Below are 25,686 nucleotides of genomic sequence, written 5' to 3'. Positions count from 1 at the left end.
TGATGCTTTTACATCCAGGAATAAATACAATGCTGCTTCTGATGCTTGTTAGAAATGGAGGCCTGAAAGAGTGGAAACTAAATCAAACATTTGGAAATTATGAACCAATATGCTTAAAAGGTACAATTAAAGCAAAATGTACTTGCTTTAATCCAGTGTGGCAAAAATAAAATGAAGTGTTTAAGCTCCAATCACTACTTCCCAGACTTGGGCTCCAAGCAAATCATTACCGCACAGACTCGGACTGCAAATAAACCACTATTGCACAGACGCAACTCAAATGAACTACTTCACAGACTCTGGCTCCAAACGAATCATTACCACACAGACTCAGGATCTAAATGAACCACTACTGCACAGACTCAACTTGAGCTCCAAATGAATCACTACTGGGCAGAATCGGACTCCAAACGAATCATTACCACACAGACTCGACTTGAGCTCCAAATGAATCATTAATTCACAGACTCTGGCTCCAAACGAATCAATACCGCACAGACTCAGGATCCAAATGAACCACTACTGCACAGACTTGATTTGAGCTACAAATTAATCTCTACTGCGCTCACAATGAATCACTACTGTCCAGACTTGAGCTCCAAATTAATCAGTTCATCTTAGTGTTTTTCAGAGAGTTCCACATGTAATGGTCATTTTATATGCTAAGATATTATCCAATCACAGCATTTTATTTGAAGTCTGACAGCAGGAACACCCTTCCAATTCAGGCTAATTCAGGGTAGAAAATGTATATCTAAGTTATGAATGTTTTTGATTTTTAAAAAAACATATATGAAATTATAAGAGTGCAGCTCAAGAAACATTATAAAATTTTAAAAAGTGCATTTCATGACCTTTAAAGGTACAATTCATGCAAAATTACTCATTGTCTACCCATACTTGTTCAAATGAAACGTTCATGCTGTTATTTCAGAGCTGGATGCAAAAATAGTATCAGTCCACAAATCTGACTTGAGATGCAGTCTAGAATCATAAATCTCACAGCGTTCGTTCATTTAGGCCAGTTCAACAACTAAGCCAGTTCAACAACAACCCAGTTCATTAGCTGCTTTGAAACAGTGTGTACTGTATAAAGCACTCTGGAAAAAAGGTGATTTGATTTGACTTATTTTCAGTGAACGTGGACTGCTGTCAAGAACCAAAAACAATAACAAAGCACCATAAAAATATTATAACAGTAGGGTTAGCATACTATTAGATAAGCATTTTGATTACATGAGTAAACTTATGTCAATTTCCATTTTTGACTGATCTACTGTACTCCTTTAAAATGCACCAAACCTATGCTGCTTATGTTTAATACAAACATATAACTATAAAAGCATCTCATCTCTCAGGTTCAGGGTTCCTGTGTCACATCAGATGTCTTCAGTACCCCTGTCATCTCATCACACACTGGGCCAAAACACTTACAAACTCCCCAGATACTCCAGCCATCCCAGGACATCCCACCCTGACAGTACGTCCCGGTTTTCTTTTATATCCTTATCTAATCTATTTAATCTAAAACTGCAATGATATTGTAAATTAAAGTATGGTTGGTTACTGTGTGAAAATGTTTCTCAAATTACGTTTTCACATTTAATTATACTTAAGTATTAAAATGTTTTAGAAATACTGATAATGTCAAGAGACAGAGCTATTTGCAAGTATTTACATAAACTTTGTAAAGCAACCGGTTTGCAAAAAAACTACAGCAGTATACCAGAACACTAGAGCTGTATGTTTTGGTAAGACAAAATAAATAAATTGCTTTTTTTTCTGATAAAACTGTAAATTAAAATGTGATTAAAATAAAAATGAGCAGATTGTAAAAAATAAATAAATAAATAAAAAACGCTGGCCAGAATTTTGTGATTCTATATCAATTTGGCAATAAAATAATAATAATAAATAATGATTTTTTTTAGCAGTAATAGTAGTTCCCTATCTGTCGGTCACTACGAGTTATGTCGTGATGACATTAGGGGATTTACCTGGGAGCCCCGATCACCTCTGATAAGAGAAAACGCCAATGAAATTTGCTAGTGGATTTTGCATACCTGAGCCACTCCCCGTGCATACGGGTATAAAAGGGCGACAGATGCATCAACTCATCAGATTTTTGCTTCGGAGCCGATTGGATGAGAAGAGTGCTGATCTCCACAAAGCCTTTCCACCTCTTTATTTGGTCCCTCGCAGTAGCGATTCCCCTGGGCACTTCAACTGAAAGACCAAATTCTAAAAGAGCAAATCACGGACGGCTCGCGTCTTTTTCAAGATTATTCGTTCCGTCCGTGTCCTCTTGGTTGCGGTCGTTACCTGTCCGCGGATGACGGACACGATCGTTGCCTTCAGTGTCTGGGCATCCAACACGCTGTAGACGCGTTCGTGGATGAGTCATGCACCTGTTGTGGGCGTATGAACATGACGCTGCGATCTCACCTTTCTTTTCTGAAAGCCTTTCTTTTTGTTTCTGTTCCGCCGCTGGCTCAAGGGCCAGTGGTACCCACGTTTTCAATAAAAGAGCAATAACCCTTTCCTCCGGGTTCGCAGGTTCGCAGGCTGACAGTGTGTGACGCGTTGCCTCCTCACTCTCGCCCGCGACCAGAGGCCAAGAGAGTGCGGTTGGGGGACGCAGTGCCTCCCCGCAGTGCGTGCGTCCCCCCAGGGACTCAGGGAGTTCTGCGGGGATGAGTCAGAACGCACCACCTTCTGTTCCATCCAGCCTTACTCCCCTTCGCTGCACCACTGCGGGTACGTCGGTTGTTCCTTTGGTGCCACTTGCATGGTGTTTGGGGGCATGGCTTGTGCTGCCCAGCCCGTTTCGCTGGCTCATTCGCACAATCCGACTCGGCTATGCGATTCAGTTCGCCAGGCGACCTCCCAAGTTCAGTGGCATTCTTGAGACTTCAGTGGCAGTCCAAGACGCACCTGTCTTGCGCGAGGAGATTGCTGTCCTCCTGGCAAAGGATGCAATCGAGCCGGTCCCTCCAGCCGAGATGAGGCAGGGGTTTTACAGCACTTACTTCATCGTGCCCAAGAAAGGCCTTTCTTGGGCACGATGAAGTAAGGGCTGTAAAACCCCTGCCTCATCTCGGCTGGAGGGACCGGCTCGATTGTGTCTTCACGAAGGTTGCGGAGGACGCCCTTGCCCCGTTACGGGAAGTGGGCATCAGGATCCTCAACTATCTCGACGACTGACTCATCCTGGCCCGGTCGCGAGAACAGTTGGGCTGGCACAGGGACCTGGTGCTCCGGCACCTCAGCCAGTTGGGGCTTCGGGTCAACTGGGAAAAGAGCAAGCTCTCCCCTGTGCAGAGAATCTCTTTTCTCGGTGTGGAGTTAGACTCCGTGAGTATGACGGCACGTCTCACGGATAAGCGCGCCCAATCAGTGCTGAACTGCCTGAGTTCCTTCAGAGGCAGGACGGTGGTTCCGCTGAAACAGTTTCAGAGGCTCCTGGGGCATATGGCATCCGTAGCCGCAGTCACGCCGCTCGGGTTGCTTCATATGAGACCACTTCAGCACTGGTTACACTCACGAGTCCCGAGATGGGCATGGCGCCACGATACACATCGTGTGACCATCACGCAATCGTGTCGATGCTTTTTTAGCCCCTGGATGGACCTTGCTTTTCTACAGGCCGGGGTGCCCTTAGAACAAGTTTCCTGGCATGTTGTTGTCACAACAGATGCCTCCAGCTCGAGCTGGGGCGCTACATGCAACGGGCAGGCAGCCTCGGGGCTCTGGACAGGGCCTTGACTGCTTTGGCACATCAACTGCCTAGAGCTGCTGGCAGTGCATCTGGCCTTGAGGCAGTTCCGGCCACTGCTGTTAGGCAAGCATGTGTTGGTCCGTACGGACAACACTGCGGTTGTTTTGTACATCAACCATCAGGGAGGTCTACGATCACGCCGCATGTCACAGCTCGCCCGCCATCTCCTCCTCTGGAGTCAGACGCAGCTCAAGTCCACATTCCGGGGGAGCTCAATCGTGCAATTACTCCCTGACCGAGGCCCCATACTCTGCGCAAGTATGCGTTTCCCCCAGTGAGCCTGCTCACACAGACTCTGTGCAAGGCCAGGGAGGACGAGGAGCAGGTCTTGTTGATTGCGCCATATTGGCCCACCCGGACCTGGTTTCCGGAACTCATGCTCCATCGCGACAGCCCCTCCTTGGCGCATTCCTCTGAGGAAGGACCTCCTTTCTCAGGGGCTCGGCACCATATGGCACCCGCGTCCAGATCTGTGGAACCTCCATGTGTGGCTCCTGGATGGGACGCGGCAGACTTGAGTGGCCTGCCACAGGCTGTGGTGGACACCATCACTCAGGCTAGAGCTCCTTCGACTAGGAAAGCCTATGCACTGAAGTGGAGTCTGTTCGCAAACTGGTGTTCTTCTCGCCGAGAAGACCCCCGAAGATGTACGATTGGAGTAGTGATTTCTTTCCTGCAAAAGAGGTTGGAGCGCAGGCTGTCGCCCTCCATCTTGAAAGTGTATGTGGCTGCTATTGCGGCCCATCACGATGCAGTGGACGGCCAGTCCCTGGGAAAGCACGATCTCATCGTGAGGTTCCTGAGGGGTGCCAGGAGGTTAAATCCTCCTAGGTCACCCTTGGTGCCCTCCTGGGATCTCTCTATCATCCTGGCTGGACTTCAGAGGGGTCCCTTTGAGCCGCTGGGTTCAGTTGAGCTGAAGTTCCTGTCTGCTAAGACAGCGCTCCTGACCGCGCTCACTTCCATCAAGAGGGTCGGGACCTCCATGCAAGAGTGCCTTGTGTTCGGGCTGGCCTACTCTCACGTTGTCCTGAGACCCCAGCCTGGATACGTGCCTAAGGTTCCCACCACGCCCTTCCGCGATCAGGTGGTGAACCTTCAAGCACAGACCCAGCCTTGGCGTTGCTGTGTCCCGTAAGAGCGCTGCGCATATATGTGGACCGCACCCGGAGCTTCAGAAGCTCTGAGCAGCTCTTTGTCTGCCACGGAGGTCAGCAGAAAGGGAAGCACCTGTTGCCCTTTTATACCCGTATGCACGGGGGGTGGCTCAGGTATGCAAAATCCACTAGCCAATTTCATTGGTGTTCACCTCTTATCAGAGGTGATCGGGGCTCCCAGGTAAATCCCCTAATGTCGTCACGACATAACGTCTCCGTTCCCTCCATCAGGGAATGAGGGTTAAGTACGTAACCGAGACGTATTGTAACTATTAAATAAAAATACAAAAATTATTTAAAAACTAAATAGGAAATATTACTACTGTACCACTACAATATCACAGTGAAAACGTACTATTGTAATATTTCACAGTAAAAAGAATATTGAATATAATATAAATAAAAATATTATTATTATCATTGATGCTAAAAAAAAATCATTAAAACTGTAAAATCACAATATGAATGATTATAGATGTCTTAATTGCTTTATTTTCAAATGTTAAACCATCAAACTTTTGTTGAATTTTATATGCATTAAATTTACTTTTTACAAAAGCAACCTGTTTACAACCACCTGCAGATACAACAAAATCTGATAAAAAGCACAATTTAAAATGTTATTTTAATATATACTGTATATGTATATATATATATATATATATATATATATATATATATTCATAAATTCATTATTTCTTTGTTAATAAAATATTACAGAGAAAGACGCAAAGAGAAATTTTCCTGACCAATTTACTTTTAGATTAAAAATGTAAAATAATATTAATGATCACAGACGGTTTAATTTAATGATTTTATGCTGACTAAAATTGCAGGAAGTTCTTGTTGACAAGTGCTTCTCATTACAACTTTGTGAAGATGGTCAGCACATGTCGAGTTACATGTTGTGTGATCGCACAAAGCCATACTGCGATGGGTTTCTATTCAGATTAATTGTGCAGCATAAAATCTAAAATCTAACAGCCGACATAGCAACCAGACAACACCACCCTAGCAACACTAATAGGCAGCACATCTGTGTGGCATCCAACACTATATATATATATATATATATATATATATAAGCACATTTACATATATTCCATATGTGCAGTAAGCAGATGCAGAATGCATATTTAAGATGTAAGCGGAGAACAAACCGATCAGCTCTGAATGATTCACAAACTGGTCCTTGCACTCTTAGAGCAACAGATGGCAGTCTGTCAGGCGAAGTCAGAAATAGATCCATCTAATCTCATCATACAGATTGTATAAAGTTTTCCCAAGCTCAAATATCACCCTGAGGAAACATCATTCAAGCCTGGAATCTTAAATGAAGGACACAGTAGTTAAAATACAGCCGTTAGATTGTAATGTTGTTTGTTGAATAATCAAATGACGTGATTTTTTTTGCATTAACACCCGTCAGGTTTCTCTGCTGATGCTCAGACCGTGTTCTCATACGGTGACTCACCGCAGGCTGCCAAACACATTACTCCCTGTTCCATGATGCAGATGCCCATGGCCATGTTTGAGGACAATCTGGGTTCCTCAGACGTGTCTCTACCAGAGCTTGACCTGGTGCACAGAACTCTGTCAGGCATCGCTGGTAAAAACACAAATACTATAAATCAGCATGATTGCATTGCAGAAACTCACATGCTTATGGTTCTGTGTGTTTTCATGTTCAGCAGCGTTTGATTGCCAAACCGGACCGGAAGAGTTTTTGGGAGAGCAGGATGATAATTACCTTCACATCTGTAGCATGGAGAGAAGCCCGAGCCGGATCTCATGCGTCTTCACTGAAGGGTGAACCTGAGCAGTTTGTGTCCACTCACTTTGGGTTGTTTAGATCATTGACAGAGTTTTTTGGAAGAACTTTCGTCATGGACTTGGACTGGATTTTTTTTTTTTGGACTTTTTGTCACTGGATAAAATATCAAAGCAAGTGTCTGTATCTGAGCATCTCAAACACTGATGGATATTTTTAAAATATCACTTTTTTTTTCATTTTTGCTCAGTGACCTTTAGTCGACATCATGTTCACAGAGGTGTACCACAATTTTATTTCAAACCAGAGAAACTTGATTTTGCAAAATGTTTATCTTAAAGGAATAGATCACCCAAAAACGAGAATATGAAACATGAAAATATGAAAACATGCTCACTCTCAGATCATCAGAGATTAGGATGAGTTTGTTTCTTCATCAGGTTTGTAGAAATGTGTCTCTGCATCAGTGTCTCAGCAATGGATGCTCTGCAGTGAATGGGTGCCGTCAGAATGAGAGTCTGATAAAAACATCACAATAATCCACACCACTCCAGTCCATCAGTTAACATCTGGAGAAGACAAAAGATGAAACAAATCCATCATTAAGAGTCTATAATCCATAATAACTCTTCCTCCAGTGCAAAAGTGCATCTCCTGTTGTCCTCATCCTGATCTCAGATGGCATGGCAAGCTTATTAGTGCATCTTTATTTAAAGTAAATGCCATGCTTTGATATTTTAAGTCAATAAATATTTTTCAGGGACCACTATATGTATATAATCCGTAAACCAATAAGCAAAAATATTGCACTTATCACAGATTAAAGCCACATTGATGTAAATATTTATACACAAAGCATATGTTTGTAATGTTTTATCTACTAAAATCATCTATGAACATGAATTGCCTTTGAGGTTTACGTATCCTCATCCAGTTTGTGTGTTTAATTGCTGATCAATGACAGCAGTAGTTGTGTATTTTGCATATTTCTGGATAAAATGTTTAAACCAGATTACCAAAATATGCCATTTATTTCTTTTTCTTTAATACTCTGTTGTTATGATCCAATTTAGAGCAATCTGTTAGCATTACTGAAATATGTTCTCTGTTTTAAAAATTAATTATAAGTGCCAATTAGAGTTTGTACATTTCCATTACAAACACGTGCACACGAGAGAAAGCGCTTTGGCCATAAGCCCCGCCTCTTCTTTCATCTCAGCCACACCTGCTTTAGAAAGCCCCGCCCACACGGCGACGGGCGCCTCCTATTGGTGCGTTAACATTCTGTGTGTGAACAGCCCACGATATTATTACTTATTTTACAATAAACGCTCGCGTTAGAAGTTTCAGCTTCTATGATAACACAAGAAATGTTAAAAACTGTATTTTATTAGGCAAATAAAGACTAAATGTATAATTAATACACACTCTAGCCGTCTCTGGAGGCCACAAAGATACTCGCCGCCTCTTTCCGGTTCAGTTTTACCTCAACCAGAGCCATCGCTAGCCCCGCCCCTTGCAGACAGCGTAACGTTTGGTTGCGCGCAGAGCTTTATAGTCTAACCACCGTAGGCTCCTCCTCTTTCCGCAGCGTCAAGTTCGTTTACGCGGCGAGCTTTATAGCAACCGTTGCCCTGAGCTGCAGCGCCATAGTCACCGTAGTCCTGGCGACTGTATCCCACCAACAATAACAACAACAACCTCCTCCTGTCCGCTCCATCCTTACCACCATCCTCATCCTCATCCTCACACTAGTCCAGGTGAATATTTCCATATTAACCGCTCGCTTATATATAAGTGCTCGGTTTAATCGCTGCATGATGCTTGTGGCTTTTTATTTCTATTTGCTGATTAGAGTGAAATGTACAGCTGTTGTGTATCGTGAAGGTTTAATCGGCGTCGATCTGCTGCTTCTTTCTCTCTTATTCTGCTTCTATTGATGCGGCGCGTCCAGATGTTTCGCTTCTCGATCGCTTTTATTTGTTAAACCCGAAGAGCAAACCACGTCTGTCGCGCTTTGAATGGTGTTTAAGAATAAATATGAGTATAACGACACGGGTTTGTGAGAGTTTAAGGCAGAAAACGGTGTTTTATTGAAGCGCAGCATCATCTCCTCACGAAGCAGGTGTTGCTAAGCGGCTAGCGTTAGCATCGTGAAGCGATTCTTCATTAGTTTGCGTTCGTGTTCGAAATCACAGCGTTTTGTGTTCATTTTCACGTTTTTATTCGCTAAATAACAAGCTTTGGTTGTAATAAACGCGTATATTTGGGTCATTTTTAACAGCTCGGTGTTGTATTCTCATTAGCGTCATTTGTGATGAAACCGAATGAATTTTCTCTTCACCGAGATGTTGGTGTTTTTGTTTTCGACTGATGAATGTTCCTGGAGGATTTGAAGTGGGCTTTTGTGGGATATAATGCTGCATATGAAGATTATCTGTCTGTCTTCTATTGTTATAAAGCAGGAGTTACTCTTGCTAAGCTATTGGCCCTCAGCCTCTGTGGCCGTGTCTCAAAACCTAGTGTGCTGCCTACATAGGGCGCAGCGTATTTGGCCATCCATAAACTAAAACACTTGTGTGCTGGACCTGAACTGTCCAAAGAGTAGTGGGCATCTCTAAGTAGGCAGCTCATTAGATCACAGGTTATTTGCACAGCTGTGTAAAATCCATCAGATTATAAGCTCATAGTCACATTAGTGTTGACATCACTTGTCGAATCAAACATGGCCTTTTGACATGATCAGTTGTAGTTTGTCCGGCTGCATAGTTTTATGCTTCTTGCATTATATCAAAGTGGATAAAGGAAGAAACGCAGGGAAGGTCACGGGATTGAAGATCATGCTGCTGCTCAGTGTTGTCAGAATGGCTTGGTTCTGGATGGATGGTGTATTTATTATCAATTTCAATCAAAGACTCAGTCACAAGTATGCAATATCATCTGTTTTCTAGTGCTGTCAAGAGATTAATCACATCCAAAATATTCATGCATTCATTACATATATGTGTGTTGTGTATATTTATTATGTTTAAAATAAATACACACATGCATTTTTATATTTAAGAAAAATATTATGCTTATATATTAAATATGTATATATAATATAAATGTGAATATTTTCAAAATATATACTGCTTATATATACATGATAAATATACACAGTACACACACATATATTATGCAAACAAAAACTTTTATTTTGGATGCGAGCAATCACGGTTAATCGTTTAACAGCGCTACTGTTTTCATTTCAAGCCATAATTTGTGTCATTTCATCTTTTATTTTTTCCTGACGTTTGCAAAGGATGATGAAGATCTGTGGATGGTCTTTCTCAACGATGGTTTTTACTAGAAGCAAACTTACAGGCTGCATTGACACCAACTAAACCTCTGCTGGAGATTGTTTCATGGCTCAGCAGAACTTGGCAGTTTGCATTAGTCTGTAAAGAGCGTGTCAGTTGTAGCAATGTTCATTTGTTGTCTCTTGGATGGATGCAGAAATGCGAGCGATCCTCACATGTTCGAGGCACATCGACTAAATCAATCGCTGAGGGTTTCCTTGAGTTGCATCAGGGTCCTCTGCGAGATGAAGTAGTGTCTCGCTTCCCCTGTTGTCTTCATTATAGGCCGAGGAACAGGTGTGTCATGAGATGCTGGAGAAGACCTGACATGTGCTCAGTGGAGAGGGGCAGCATGGGATATCGCTCCATCCAACCTGCTTCACTGACGCTCCACTAAAAATGCAACCTCTGATATTGTAGAAATGAATAGTGATTTTAGTGAAAGGAACTGTTTTGTGCTTAACGCATTTTCAGAATATTTTCTCTGAAAGCAAACAAAAGCAATCCAGCTAATGAAGTTAATCATGTTATTCCAGGTGTTCTCTGGTGTTTTAGGTCTATTTTCTGTCGTTGCCTTCCCACTGCTAGTCTGTTAATGGCCAAACCAAGAGGACAGGATGTCAGAAAGCACTAGTTATCAGCTCACGTTACCACTTATCTACAGTCAGGTGTAGAGTTGAAACGGGGCCGTGCCACCTGTCCGCAGTATCCTGTTGCCTTTCCAATCTCTTTAAGAGATACTGATTGAGTAAATAATTCACATCCATTTCATTTCAAGCTAAAACCCATTGAGGTTCATAACTCACAAGCGTGTGGGCGGATGCTGCACGGAAAAAAAATCTTTTTTTTTAATTAAGATTAATCAAGTCTCTTTATTTTTTTATTTATTTTAGTGTGTGTTTTTTTTTATTCAAACCACCCCTGACAATGCTAAATATACATCAGCTACTTAAATCACTTCAGATGTCTTTGTTTTAATGATTGTTACTGTATTCTGGACATTTTTGCTTCAAGCTCAATTGGCGCAGTGGATTCATTTTTTGGCTACACTCTTAAAAATAAAGGTTCCAAAAGAGGGGGTTGCAATATAGAACCGTTTTTGGTTCCCCTTTCAGTGAACAGGACCATTTTCATAATCTTTAATAATCTAAAGAACCTTCTTCCCCTTTTTGGTCAATGCAAAGATTCCATGGAAGTTCACAGAACCATCGATGCCAATGAAGAACCTTTATTTTTAAAAGTGCAGTGGGTTTTGTAATAGCCAGTTCCAATGCAGATGTCTTGATAAAGCCAGTACACTATTACAAATAAAGGTTCTTTATTGGCATTGATGGTTCTGTGAAGAATCATGGAATCTTTTAATTCTACAAAAGTTACTTTATAGTTTAAAAGGATCTTTAGGTTATTAAAACGTTCTTCACACTCAAAAAAGTTATTTTAATAACTGACCACTGAATGATTCTTTGGGGAACCCAAAATTGCATTGTTGCATAACCCCCTGTTGGAACTTTTGTTTTTATGAGTGTATGTACAATTTAATGATTCCAAATGAGACTCGGTCTCAAATTTCCCTGCCTGATATATGCATGGCGTCCCAAAAGCGCGTTTGACCCCTCGCACCGTGCCGGGGCAGATTCAGGGCTGTGGGGGTAGAGACAGCAAGTGTTGCCCTCCTCTTGGCCCTTTGTTACCCTTTGGCTTTTGAGGCTGCAGTTGCTCAGTGGAGCTCTGGGTTTAAGTGGCCCACAGGGGAGCGGATGAATGAGAGGAGGTGAAGTCAGCTGGGGCTCAGACAGGTGCCTGTTTATGCACGGCCACAGGGAGCAGGTGGGGTTACTGAAGACAATATAGAGCAGTGCTTCAAGATGCACATTTTTACATTGGACATCAAGTGCCAGAATCATTTAACAATAAACAAAAGTATATATAAAATCAAACAATGGAATATATTATTTCCATGAACTGCGTAGACTGTAAACAAAACTAGAATTGTCTTTTTAGTTTCACACTGGCACATAGTTTGAGTATTTGATTTCTAAATGTCTTTAAATTTGATGTTTTTTGCTCTAAGCTGTCAGTAATTTGCTGTGCAAAATGCATAGTTGTTAATAAACAATTTAGTTTACAATTCTCACTATTAACTAGTTGCTTATTAGCATGGCCATTATTAATTAAAATATTGGCTGTTTATTAGTATTTATAAGGCACATATTCTGCATGACCATATGTGACCCTGGGCTACAAAACCAGTCATAAGGGTACATTTTCGCACATTGAGAGTTATACATCATCTGAAAGCTAATATTTCCATTGATGTATGGTTTGTTATGATAGGATAATATTTGTCTGAGATACAACTATTTGAAAATCTGGAATCTGAGGGTGCAAATAAAATCTAAGTATTGAGAAAATCTCCTTTAAAGTTGTTCAAATGAAGTTCTTAGCAATGCATATTACTAATCAAAAATGAAGTTTTGATACATTTACGGTAGGAAATTTACAAAATATCTTCATGGAACATGATCTAATATCCTAATGATTTTTGTCATAAAAGAGAAATGTATCATTTTGATCCATACAATGTATTGTTGTCTATTGCTACAGATATACCTGTGTTACTCATGACTGCTTTTGTGCTGCAGGGTCACATATTCTACATCCCGAATCCTACCCAATACCTAAACTTAACTACCTTGCTGACTATTAATAAGCAGCAAATTAGAAGTTTATTCAAGGAAAAGTCATAGTTAATGGGTTGTTAATAGGGAGAATTGGACCTTAAAATAAAGTGTGACCACAATTGTAATCCTTGTTGTGAGTAAATCTGTATTTAATGTAGTCTGGATGAGGGTACGTCTCACAAACGGTCTCATAGGCCATAAACATCTGTCTCTGCGTCTGTCTAGTTTGTCAAGTGTCCAAGTGACAGATGCATGTGCGCTGAAATAACGCAGAGTTCGACTGGACAAAATTACTAACTGAAACACATTTATAGATATGTTTTATTAATTTATTTCACTAAGTGTACAAATGGATAGGCTAGCTGCAATGTTTGCATTTATCATATTCTTTCTTTGAATCTGATGCTATATAGATTACTGAAGGACACCAGAAAGTAATAAACTAGCAACTGTCGTCATTGTCATTTGTCACATTGCATTCAATATGTCTCTGATTTGCTAGCATATTATAAACAGGATGAGGGTTTTATGTGTTTACACTACAAATCCTCATCTGTTGTAGCATTTCGGAGGACATATTTGTAGCATTTACTTTATTTTAATTAGAATGTAATTCTGTTTAATGAGCGGTTCTGGTTAGGGGTGTGCGATATTGACAAGAAAGGATTTTATCAATAACAATAATTAAGTGATAGTTTGCTGAATGTGTTATTCTGCTGGTATATTAAGGACTACCGTGGACAGCTGAAACCTAAATATTTTGATATTATTCATATTCTGTGTGACGGTCAGTTCACAGCAGTGATAGAAATGATCTTTTCCATTAAGTTTAAATAGATTTTTACCTTTATAAAGCCATTTTTTTCTAAAAGTGTCTTTTTTTGAGTCAAATTCTTACATTTAATCAGTGAATTAGAATAATAAGACTTTTGGGCTGTTACCAAGCAAATTAAATCAGTATCAACAAAATTAATCTTTGCACTGCAGAGGAGACACAGAAGCTTTACACACTGTTTAATGCAGGACATGAATGCATTTAACCTGCAGTTACACATGCAGAAATAATGTCTTGATATTTTTTAAATGTAAAATGTTGAATACTGATATTTGAAATTATTAAAAAAAAAAAATTAAAAGTAGGGATGTAACAGTATGAAAATTTCTTAATCACGATTATAGTGACCAAAATGATCACGGTTATCAGTATTATCACGGTATTGTTAAAATGTGCTGGAGATGTTCAAAAAGTACCGACACATAAATCACTTCACCAACTTTTATATTTAAAAATCAACAAATAAAATGACTTTTTGTTTGCATAATCACTAAAAAAATAACATTACCAATGATGTTGGGATTTTAAATGACATCTTGACTGACAACAGTTTAATATCATGTTAAAATAAATTATGTAAATGTTCAAATAAAGCTTTGAAAAAGTTTCATATAAAGGTAAACCTCACATTTCAGCCTTTAAATAAAGAAAAGGGTAAAGTCAAAATGATATTGATTAATAAATGATTATATGTATTTCATCTGCTCCATAAATAATTCTACATAACTTATCTGAATTGTTTAAATGTGTAGAATCCACAGAAGTTTGTTTTTCATCAACCGCTCAAAATGTACAGCAGGGCATGCAGATTCGGTCTGTTTTTGGCCAGACAGAAACTGCACACAAGCTGAATGTAAATATAAGTCTCTGTAAATCCACTCTCTGACAGCAGGTGGCGCTGATGGAAATACTGAATAACAGCTGTTTCCCGTAAACTCCGTGAACAAAGCAGTATTGTGATTAAGAACACTTCCTTTAGGTATTACAGCGAAGAGTGTTTCTGAAGACAGTCAGATCCTTCAGATGTACATTCATATAATTAATTCGTTCATATATTCTTTTGTATAATTCCCTCAGCATTCTTTTAAAACCTCCCAGATTTTCCGGCCTATTTTCACTCCAAACGAAACTACTCTGTGCTGTGCGCTCGTGACACTGTTACACTCTGCTTTATGCTGGACAGTATTTATTTATCGTGAGTTGTTCAAATCGTGGTAATCGAATACGGTTTTAGTGATAATTAAAATATGAAACGGTAATACTAACCGTGGGGAATTTTATCATTATTTATCGTCAAACTGGTAATCGTTACATTCCTAATGAAAAGATACTTTAAATGTGAAGTTAAAACCGCCAGTAGGTGGCAGCCAGGTAAGATTTCACTCTATAGGCACATTTTGTCAGTTTTTTTACGATATACTCAATAATGTCAAATCGCACATCTTTAAAACAACAATTACGATATTATCACAGATGATATATATCGCACACCCCTAGCTCTGGTAAAAAAAAAACAATAATATGATTAAGACAAAGTCATCTAGTTTGGAGCCATAATAGAGCTGCTTTATGTTTTAGGAGCAATGGCAATAAAATAAAATAAAAATTATGGCAATCCAAACTGGCATAAAACGTTCGAATGTTATCTCTGAATGGTTTAAGTGTGTTCTGGATGAAGTCTGTTGACTCATTAGCGAGTGCATTGAAATGGCCGTGATTATGTGTGAGGCAGGAATGCTGGGTAATCAGACGTTTAGGGCTGAGGGGGAGGTGAACTGAACACAACACCACCTGCACCCTTCAGGTAAATAAGGAACAGAGGAAGAGGAGGTGGCAGGGAGCCTCTGGGGAGAGATGCTCGGCTGTCAGGAGGTACGAGGGTAATTAACCTGCAGAGACCTGATCATGGAAACTTGTGCGGCTAAGAAGCCTTGGGCTGCGTGTACGGTCGAGCGCCGCTGCTCAAACACGGCTTGTTTACATGCCACATTACGGCTCGCATGCAGTGGGAACAAGAAAAACCAATGCAAATACACCCATTTTCTTACATTTATGGTTTCAGCAATACTGAATTCAGGAGGAACGTTAGCAGCAAGCTGTTGCTTTTGAAATCTCATCGGCTTCAAGCGTGAGCGGAGAGAAACCTGCCGAGGCGATTAAATATTAACTTCATTTATTGCTTTGGGTACGAACAGCGATCTCCACTTATTGACCTGCCCAGAACACACAGATCCCGTCCACATCACCGCTGTGTGTTTGTGCAAGCAGAATCACACCCTGCAGAGGACAGGAAGTGACCCAAGACTGATTCAAATATATATATATATCTTTCCTCAGGGTTTTTAAGTGTTAGTATGATTAGTCGTTTTAGTAGCTTTTGCAAGACAAGCATCACTAGCTATGTTTCCATCCACCTATTTTTATGTGCATTTTGGGATATCGCATTAAAAAAAATGCTGGTTGGAAATGGCAAGATGTGCCAAGATGTGCAATTTCATTTTTAGAAATTATAAATTCTAAAAATGCACATAAAAAAAACTTATGCGCTCAACTAAGTAGGATAAATTTCTTATCCGGTAAGAAAACATGCACGTAAACTACAATGTAAACACTTTTACTGAATAAATTTCTTAATGCGCATCAAACAAGACATGACTTTGTGATGGGACAGCGTAACTGGACCAACCAACGGACCGATCTCATCGCACTGCATCTGAAATGCTAGTTTTGTCATTCTAAAATGCTTGAGTAAAGTCTCGTCAAAGTGCTTCGTTATAATTAACTCCCAGAACTGTGTTCCCAAACAGGCTCCGAAAATAAGATAACATGACCGCGTTTCGTCTGCGTGCTCTGAAGCTCATAATTTATGGTATACAAAAATTATTATTATTATTTAGTCATTTAGCAGATGCTTTTATCCAAAGCGACTTACAAATGAGGAGAATACAAGCAATCAATTGTAGTGTTAAAACAACTAAAAACAGATCCAAAACTAAAAGCTAAAACTCTATAAATACTACCTATACACATTTTAAAAATAAAGAAATTAAATAATGACATGCATACAACAACATTTAAAAACGTAACATTTAAATGAAAAAGCAAAAAATAAATAAAGCTAAAAACTATTGAAAATTAAAGAACAAAAGGTATGAGTATAATAATGATTCTAACATAACACTGAGCCAAACACCAAAAAAAAAAAAAACGTACAAACACACACACACACACACACACACACACACACACACACACACACACACACACACACACACACACACACACACACACACACACACATACATACATACATACATATATATATATATATATATATATATATATATATATATATATATATATATATATATATATACACATATACATACTAGGCATGGCTCGATACCATGATTTTGGCTTCGGTACGATACCAGAATGTAGTACCTCGGTATTGATGCTAAATCGATACCATAGGTGACAAATAACCAGCCTCAAAAGAGAACTGAATTTAAAACTATTTTATTAATAATAATAATAAAAACAGATTCATATCTTAATACCTTTGTATCGAACTAACAACAAACCTACAGGGAACATGGGTTACATTTTGATGTTGGAGGGGGAAAAAAAGGCAAACTGAAGTAATAAGATTAAAAAATATTCAAATCTTCTGATCTTTTCAGTGCAAACAAAATGTCTCAAAATGTAACAAAAAACCTACCGGGAGCATAGGTTACATTTTGACTGAGTTTGAAAAAAAATATATATAACTGAAGTTGCGCAATTAATGCAACAAATATTGCTTTATTGTAAAGTGTTATTACTGAGAGTAACGTAATTTCAATTCTCTGTATGTATATATGTATGTACATGTGGAAGAATTGACAATAAAGCAGACTTGACTTATTCTAAAAGTCAAAGTAATATTCAAAATCACGTTATTATTTCTCTTTCTCTCACAGATTGTTTTCAGACTCAGAAAACGCATTAAATATAACTGTCACTCTCTCGGCTGCTTCATATTAGTGGTTTACAGCACGTCAGAAACATTCCCTTCATATCATTGATACTCAGGTCAAGTCCAATTAATATTCAACTGTATGAAATGCAAGTGCATATATTACGTGACCAAAACTTCACTGGTTCTAGCGTGTCTCACATGCACGTTTGAGCTTGCTGTATCACATCTGTATGAGCGTTGATCAGTTGTAAATAAAAGTTAAAATTAAATCTGAATTTATGAATGATGCACTCAGCTGTCGATCTCTTAATTTTCTGAAAAGATCACATTTGACTCTGTAACATCAGGCAGCTTTTATTTATATGCGGTTAATGTTGACGATCGCATTATTTTTCATATGCATACATATGAGAGCGCTCGTATATGCATCTTCCTTGTCTGTGTTTTTGATCAGCATTTTCTAGACTCATTCAGGAGATGCGTAATAGCGTCCCCTAGCATATAGCAGTTAAAACACAGGAAAGTGTTTCCCTTGTGTTTGGAAGGGAAAGAGTTCATCAGGAAGTGACTATTTTGTTCTCTTCAGCTGACTGGATGGAAACGGTGCTTTATTCTCAAATGTTTTATCTGATATTCCAATTTTTTTGTGCATAAGTTTAATGGAAACACATTACTAGTGCTCAAACCTCTAGCGCTAAGTGTTAAAGTTAGGTGATGCATTTGTGAGTGATGGTGATTTCTTGTGTCCAAGGCGCCATGCAGACCCCAGAGGCAGGCGCTGACTCCACGTCCAACGTGCCCCTCCAGACCAGCGTGCCTGTGCAGCCTGCGGTCAGTGCCCAGCAGGTGGCGTCTCAGGTGCCAGTCCAGCAACAGGTGAGGCAGCCCAGACGAGTCTAAAAGCTATTACAGTTCAGCCAAAAATGAAAATCTGCTGAAAATGCGCTCACCCTCAGGCCTTCCAAGATTAGGATGAGTTTGTTTCTTCATCAGGTTTGTAGAAATGTGTCTCTGCATCAGTGTCTCAGCAATGGATGCTCTGCAGTGAATGGGTGCCGTCAGAATGAGTCCAAACAGCTGATAAAAACATCACAATAATCCACACCACTCCAGCCCATCAGTTAACATCTGGGGAAGATGAAACAAAACCATCAAGACATTTTTAACTTCAAAATGTTGCTTCCTGCTAAAATAAGAGTCCTGCATCCATAATATTGTGGATAAGTTTCAGCAAATTGTCATTTTTGGGTGAACTCTTCCTTTGAGGTGATGCTGTGGTAGATGGAGCTTCCTACATATCTCTATTGTATTTGCTAGAAAAACTCAACAAACATTTGAGTTAAGAATCCAGTTCACAAACGAATGAGCCATGCTTTTATTTTTTACTTGTATTTTAACTTCAAAAAAGGGCCAGAATTTTTTTTGGCTGAACTGAAATTATAAAAAAAAAAAAAAAAATAAAAAAAAAAGTTTAGTTTTTTTGTTTCCACAGTTAATAACATCTGGTTTTACAGTCTTTTATATTGTCATTTATAATGTGCATTTATAACAGTATGTGTTTTATAACTTTGGCATTAAATTGTATGAGTGTTTCTAATCTTTCTTTTTTTCCTCATTTGGAAAAGGATTTTTTTTTTTTTTTTGCTATTGGGGCAGATGGAAATGTAAAAACTATTAGTTGTAGTGCATTTACCATTATTGAACTTTATCTAGCTATGACGACTTCAGCTTCTGAGAACCATGGAAATGTGAAAAATGTTTTTTTTCTGTTTGGATCGTGATGAAAGCATAATAAATGTAATATACTGCCGTTTGCTTTACTATCATCTTGCGAAGCTGCTACTGAAACTGCTTATTTATCTATTCTCCTGTCTTTATGGAGACGTGAGTCACTCTCGGTGTAATTGTGTTGTATGTTTCAGGCGCAGACTGTTCAACAGGTCCAGCATGTGTATCAAGCACAGGTGCAGTACGTTCAGGAGGAAAACAATGGCGTTTACACCAACGGAACCATGTGAGTGTGAATACGTACATGCTCCCTGATGTGATTTGTGAAATGCATGTCAGAGCCGTGGCTTTGTAATTAGCACACATGCTGATAAGTGCTTTAGGACTAAATTAAAATGGTGCAAAATGCAGAATTAGTCCCTCATACTACCATATATATATAAAAAACAAGGGTTACATGTAGGGCTAAAAAATAAATAAAATCTTTTTTTTTCCGAACATTTGACTGATTCTCTTTTTTTAACTAGTCAACTTGAAAATGTAACTACAACAAGATTCAAGTAACTTTTTCTTTATTAACCCTCTAATTAAAGAAGATTCTGTTCCGAGTGCAGCACACATGAAGCTGTCAACATGATGTAAATGTTAAACAAATCACTTGTTAAATATCTTTGCAGAAAAGATGCATGAACTACAACTACATCTTGTACAAACGTGTCTTATACATGTTCAGAAATAATACGAGGAAAATGCTTTTAAAAAAATTCTCAAAAGTCAAGGTAATTCAAAATGAAAAACATATAACACCAGTAGACTATTATTAAATATAAATGTTCAGTCTGTCACCGTGATGCAAACATGAGATATCAGACATACAGTAGTAGTTCTGCACAGGTTTTTTATTCCATTGCACTGCTTTTCCGTTGTTTTTTCTGTGTAAACATGGATGCGTTTGACTTGCGCTCGCGTCTCATGCATGAAACGACTTTCTAAAAACACGCCGCTCAAGCTAAAAGAACTTCACTCCCATCTTCTTGCATTTTTTCCTATTTCACTGCCGCATCGCATCTTTATCAACACAGAATCGCATTCTGTGATATGAGCGCGTCACACATGAGCAGTTAATCACATGCGGTTGAATCACTCTTTTCTCTTTACGGTTATCATTGGCATATTGTCAAAGTGTCTAATTCTAACGTTTGATAACATTTCTATTCAAAATTGTGATTCCTTGATTTATAAAATTGTGGCAAAACATTTAAATCTAATTAATTGATAAAATATGAAAAATTGTCCAGCCCTAGTCACGTGATTGTGTTGAGTGGCAAACTGATTTAGTGCACTCCAGCTCTGTCCTGTCACTGAAACATGCTGCCTCTGAGAGACTCAAGCATCAGAGAATTGTTCAGCCACCTGGAAATGACCACAAGTATCAGTGAGTGGCCTGTGAAAGAGGGACGAGAGCACTCTGGGATCGTGTGCTTTTTACAGAAGAATCAAAAAAGCACTTCCAGACGTGTCACCTGAAACTCTCCTAAGTGCTTCTGTCTGCTTTCTCTCTCAGTAACATTTGGATCGCTCATATTTAGAAATTCACTCAGCAAGAGGCTAAGATCTTTTAAATTGGCTATTATAAATAAAATGTCATCAGCCGAATGGAGAAAGCACATATGAGCATGGCAATCAAAAGCAATGTTCTCTATAAAATAGTTATGCTTTGGTGATTTCTGTATCCATGGAAACAGCACTCTCACCTGAAGCTGAAAGGATGCTAACCTATCAAGACACGACTTATTTTGTTTCTCGAGTCAATTAAAGAAACCGTGTGCGCTGATATAATTAAAAAATGTCAGAACTCATTTGAGTGAAAAGCCAGTTGGCAGCCGTATCTCAAGCGCTCTTGTTTTCTCGGCAGACGGACGTATTCATACTCAGAACCGCAGCTGTACAACCAGAACAGCGGCGGGAACTACTTCGATACGCAGGGCAGCTCGGCTCAGGTGAGCACGGTGGTGAGCACTCACAGTATGGCCAACAACGGCAACGGCGCTCTGGCCATGGGGCTGTCAGGAGGCCAGATCATCAGCAGCTCAGGAGCGTATCTGATTGGAGGAAACTCCATGGATGGCTCCGCCCCTCACAGCGCGGCTCAGACCACTAGAGCCTCCCCCGCCACGGTGAGCTCCAATCACAGACGCACACGATTGAGTGTTCAAAAACACGCTGTACTTACTCTCATATGTGACCCTGGAGCACAAAAGCAGTCATGAGTAGCACAGGTATATCTGTAGCAATAGCCAACAATACATTGTATGGATCAAAATTATACATTTTTCTTTTATGAAAAAAATCATTAGGATATTAAGTAAAAATTATGTTCCCTGAAGATATTTTGTAAATTTCCTACCGTAAATATCAAAACTTAATTTTTGATTAGTAATATGCATTGTAAAAATCTCAATTTCACAAAATTGACCCTTATGACTGGTTTTGTGGTCTAGGGTCACATATGTGCTTGGAATGATTAAAGCCATAATTAAATAATTTTAGGGTTAGTTCACCCAAATAGCCCATGAGTTACTCACCCTCAAGGCATCCTGGGTGTATATGACTTTCTTCCTTCAGACGAATCCAATCGGAGTTATATTAAATATTGTCCTTGCTCCTTCAAGCTTTAGAATGGCAGGGTGTTTTTTTGTTTGTTTTTTTTCTCAACGGTCCAAAAGTAGTCAAATAAAGCAAATAATCCATCCATAATAAAACGTGCCTCACATGGCTCCAGCGGGTAAAAAAAAACCTCCTGTAGCAAATCGATGCGTTTTTGTAAGAAAAATATCCATAATTAAAACGATATAAACACTTTTCTCTCACTACCGCTAACTGTTGCACACAGAAGCTGTTCCAGCGGATTAGATCTTTTAATGGAGAATGTGAAAAAAAACATTTGTTCATTGTTCATTTGACTCATTTTGCCAGCACAGGTCACAAATATATATGCTGTTACCTATTAAAGTAAATCAACATATTTTGTGATAATGGGTTTGTTCCAAAATACTGTGGTCTTTCTGCTACTACACTCTTAAAAATAAAGGTTCCAAAATTGGGGTTTTACCGTGATGCCGTAGAAGAACCATTTCTATTTCCCAAAGAACCTTTCAGTGATCAGTTCTTAAACAAACCTTTTTTTTTTCTTAATGTGAAATACATTGTAATGATCTAAAGAATCTTTTTCCACTATAAAGACCTTTCGTCCAAAGAAAAGTTTCCATGGATCTTAAAGGTTCTTCATGGAACCATCAATGTCAATGTTTTAGAGTGGTCCATTGCATAGATTATTAAAATGCTCTTCACACTCAGTCCATGGGTGTTAAAGGTTCTTCCTGGAATCTTAAGCAACATATTAAAAGAACTGCATGCATATATATTACATAAAATGTCTAATTTTTAATTCGATTGCACTGTTTATTGATTGTTTACTTTTCAGTGTGTATAAATAAACAAACGCAGTGCATATGCACAACAAGGCAGCATATTTGATAAACACATCTACCTTTTAGAGAAGCCTTTACATCAGGGACACTTATGTGAGGTCTTAAAATATCCCCTATGTAGGCAGCTCATTAGGGTTTGGAACGGAGCCAGCGTGTCTGCAACAGATTTACTTTAAAAACAAAGGGTCGTTTAATTGTTGAGCATCATTAAAGGGTATCTTTGACGATTTTCAGCCAGCTTTGTGTTGTTGCACTGTCACAAATGTGTAAATGAACAAAGATTGTCAATGTAATGTTGCTCGTGGAAAACGTTCTTAGATGACCTTGGGCTGTTTATAAACGCTATGCTCAGTTCTGAACGCAAGTTTCCAAAAGCTTGACCGTTATGACTGTATCTGCGGTGCTGGGCTGTTGCGTGTGGTTTTGGTGGCTGGGATACTTTAGTCGGGTCTATTTCTGCTGCTCATCTCTGGTGTCAGTACAGCTCTCTGTCGCTTTATTTGATTTACTTTTCCCCCCTTTTTGTTTTTGTTGTCCTTTATTCTTTTGCTCTTTGGTCTATCAGATTGAAATGGCGATTGAGACGCTCCAAAAGTCTGAAGGTTTGTCCAGTCAGAGAAGTTCGCTGCTCAACAGTCATGTAAGTTGTAAACAGGACCACCATGCACAGCTTTGCTTTGCACGATCTGCTCTCTCTCTCTCTCTGGCTTTCTCTCTTTCCTACACTGTGCCATTCAAGAGAGTCACATTATCAATTCGGAACATTTATTTGCATTCTTCACATTTAAAAAAAATTAAGTAAATGTTTATTCCAGACTTTCTAAATGGCACTGTATTTATTAGGATATGCAAAGTTTATCTGTATTGTTCTTCCATGTATATACGTTCAGCATTTGTAATATTAACTGCTTTACTGGTGCAGGACAAGATGTTTCGGTTATCCACCTTTTTCCTGTGCCCCATGATGCTTTGCACAAAGTATGAGAGTAACTTCCATTTAAACTCTTCAAGGTTCGCTCTATGAACGCAACTAAGCATTTTCAAAAACTGGGTACAATTTATAAATATAAATACACACACATACAGTATATATTTTGAAAGTATTTACATGTATATGTTTATATTCATATAATTTATATGTAAATATATTTAATATATAAAAATATTTTTCTTAAATATATACGTGTGTGTGTGTATTTATATGTACATAATAACTATACACAGTGCACACACATATATTATGTAAACAAAAACTTTTATTTTGGATTAGATTAATCAGGATTAATCGTTTGATGGCACTAATCACATAACACAACATTTTTCTCCTGACTTCTGAAAATAGAAAATGAATGAAAATGTACAGCCCATTCAGTCAAAATGACATAAGGATTGTTTGTAGCGCAATCTTATGATTTGAAATGACTTGTTACAGTGTTTTTGAGTGGAACTTCCCCGAACCCGAAGTGCCTCCCATATTTTAAAACACAGTAGGCTCGTTAGGAAAAAGGTGGATCGCTCCATTGTCATTCCAAATCTGTGACTTTCTTTCTTCCATAGAACACAAGATGCTATTTTTTTTTAAGAAATGTGAAGTTTATCTGATGAATTCAGCTGTTCTCCACAGCTTCAATGGCTCCTGGATAATTACGAGACAGCGGAGGGCGTGAGTCTGCCCCGCTCCACCCTCTACAATCACTACCTGCGCCACTGTCAGGAGCAGAAACTGGACCCTGTCAATGCTGCGTCTTTCGGGAAGCTCATCCGCTCCATCTTCATGGGGCTGCGCACCCGCCGCTTGGGCACCCGGTAAAATCCTCTGATTGACACCTGCTCAGTTCTAGGGGTGTATCGGTTCACAAAATATTTCTGTTTTAAACCATGAAGGCGAGCCAACGTGCAAACTTTGCGCAAGAGTTGTGCCGGTGAACGTCTTCATCTTAATCAGTTCACTATAAGCAGAAAGTGAAGGTAAAGACGAGATGGAGTAATGATGAAGCTTTCGGCATCAGACTATATTCACACTTCAACACACTTCAACATTATTCCCTTAATAATAAATTATTATTATTGTGGCCTGTATATAGTGGAAAAAATTTGAAGAAATGTATTTCATGTTAAACAGATTGTTTTGCTTGAAATAAGCTTTTTATTGAATTAATTTTTATTGATGACTGCAGTGTTAATATTTTAATTATATTCATTGTATAATAGACCTGTTATAAAATACCTTTTTTAAAAACATTTTATTTGAGGAGTAAATAGACTAATCTTGTTATCCTCGCAGCGCATCAGTTATGTGGTCATATTGCGGGGCAAATTAATTGTAATTTTAATTTAATAATAAAAGTAACTTTATAATAATAATAATAATAATAGGCCTAATAAAAATAAGAACGTTACAGGCCTACATTAATTGGAAATGCCAAATCCTCTTAATATTGCCAATGATTTATGTTTTTGCCAATATCTCTGGCTATCGTTGCCTGTTAAGTCGTTTTGGCTGCCTTGTTGAGTGCAGTGGCACTGAGAACATTATATTACACACACTTTAAGCTCTTTTATTTTCCATATGTAATAGGATTAGTCCAACGAATCATTCGGTTTGTAATGCGTACTGAACCGAAAGCCTCGTACCGAACACGTGTATCGTGACACCCCTACTCAGTCCTGTACTCTCTCCACAGCTGCATTTATTCACAGCAGTCTCATTCTCTCACCTTGATTTTAGAGGGAACTCTAAGTATCACTATTATGGGATTCGCGTGAAGCCGGACTCTCCTCTCAACCGGTTGCAGGAGGACATGCAGTACATGGCGTTAAGACAGCAGCCCGTCCAACAGAAGCAGAGGTACAATCGTCTCTGTCAAACCGCACGAAAGAGACCTGTTCTCACGTGGTCAAAATTGTTAAAAAAGAATCTTAATTCAAAGGCTAAACAAGATC

General features: G+C 39.0%; 2 protein-coding genes across 2 annotated transcripts in view; both read left to right on the top strand.

Moving 5' to 3' along the window:
- Nucleotides 1-6,748, top strand: part of LOC306863839 (zinc finger protein GLIS3-like) — a gene marked incomplete at both ends in the record, with an annotated part of 32,707 nt that extends 25,959 nt beyond the window's left edge. Inside the window, 3 exon segments of the mRNA XM_079407381.1 lie at nucleotides 1,359-1,480; nucleotides 6,365-6,544; nucleotides 6,627-6,748. Coding sequence (XP_079263507.1) covers nucleotides 1,359-1,480; nucleotides 6,365-6,544; nucleotides 6,627-6,748 — 424 coding nt within the window.
- Nucleotides 6,749-8,317: 1,569 nt separating this feature from the next.
- The window catches only part of LOC306863760 (transcription factor RFX3), a 33,482-nt gene continuing 16,113 nt past the window's right edge, over nucleotides 8,318-25,686 (top strand). The window contains exons 1-7 of the mRNA XM_079407302.1: nucleotides 8,318-8,466; nucleotides 18,276-18,400; nucleotides 19,447-19,538; nucleotides 21,168-21,429; nucleotides 23,309-23,383; nucleotides 24,368-24,549; nucleotides 25,472-25,591. Of these exons, the coding sequence (XP_079263428.1) occupies nucleotides 18,281-18,400; nucleotides 19,447-19,538; nucleotides 21,168-21,429; nucleotides 23,309-23,383; nucleotides 24,368-24,549; nucleotides 25,472-25,591 (851 nt within the window). The 5' untranslated portion in view covers nucleotides 8,318-8,466; nucleotides 18,276-18,280. The remainder of the gene's footprint in view (nucleotides 8,467-18,275; nucleotides 18,401-19,446; nucleotides 19,539-21,167; nucleotides 21,430-23,308; nucleotides 23,384-24,367; nucleotides 24,550-25,471; nucleotides 25,592-25,686) is intronic.

The sequence above is a fragment of the Barbus barbus genome, assembly GCF_936440315.1.
Source record: "Barbus barbus genome assembly, chromosome: 45".
In the NCBI taxonomy this organism is placed as follows: Eukaryota; Metazoa; Chordata; class Actinopteri; order Cypriniformes; family Cyprinidae; genus Barbus; species Barbus barbus.
This window is presented reverse-complemented; position numbering and strand designations above follow the sequence as displayed.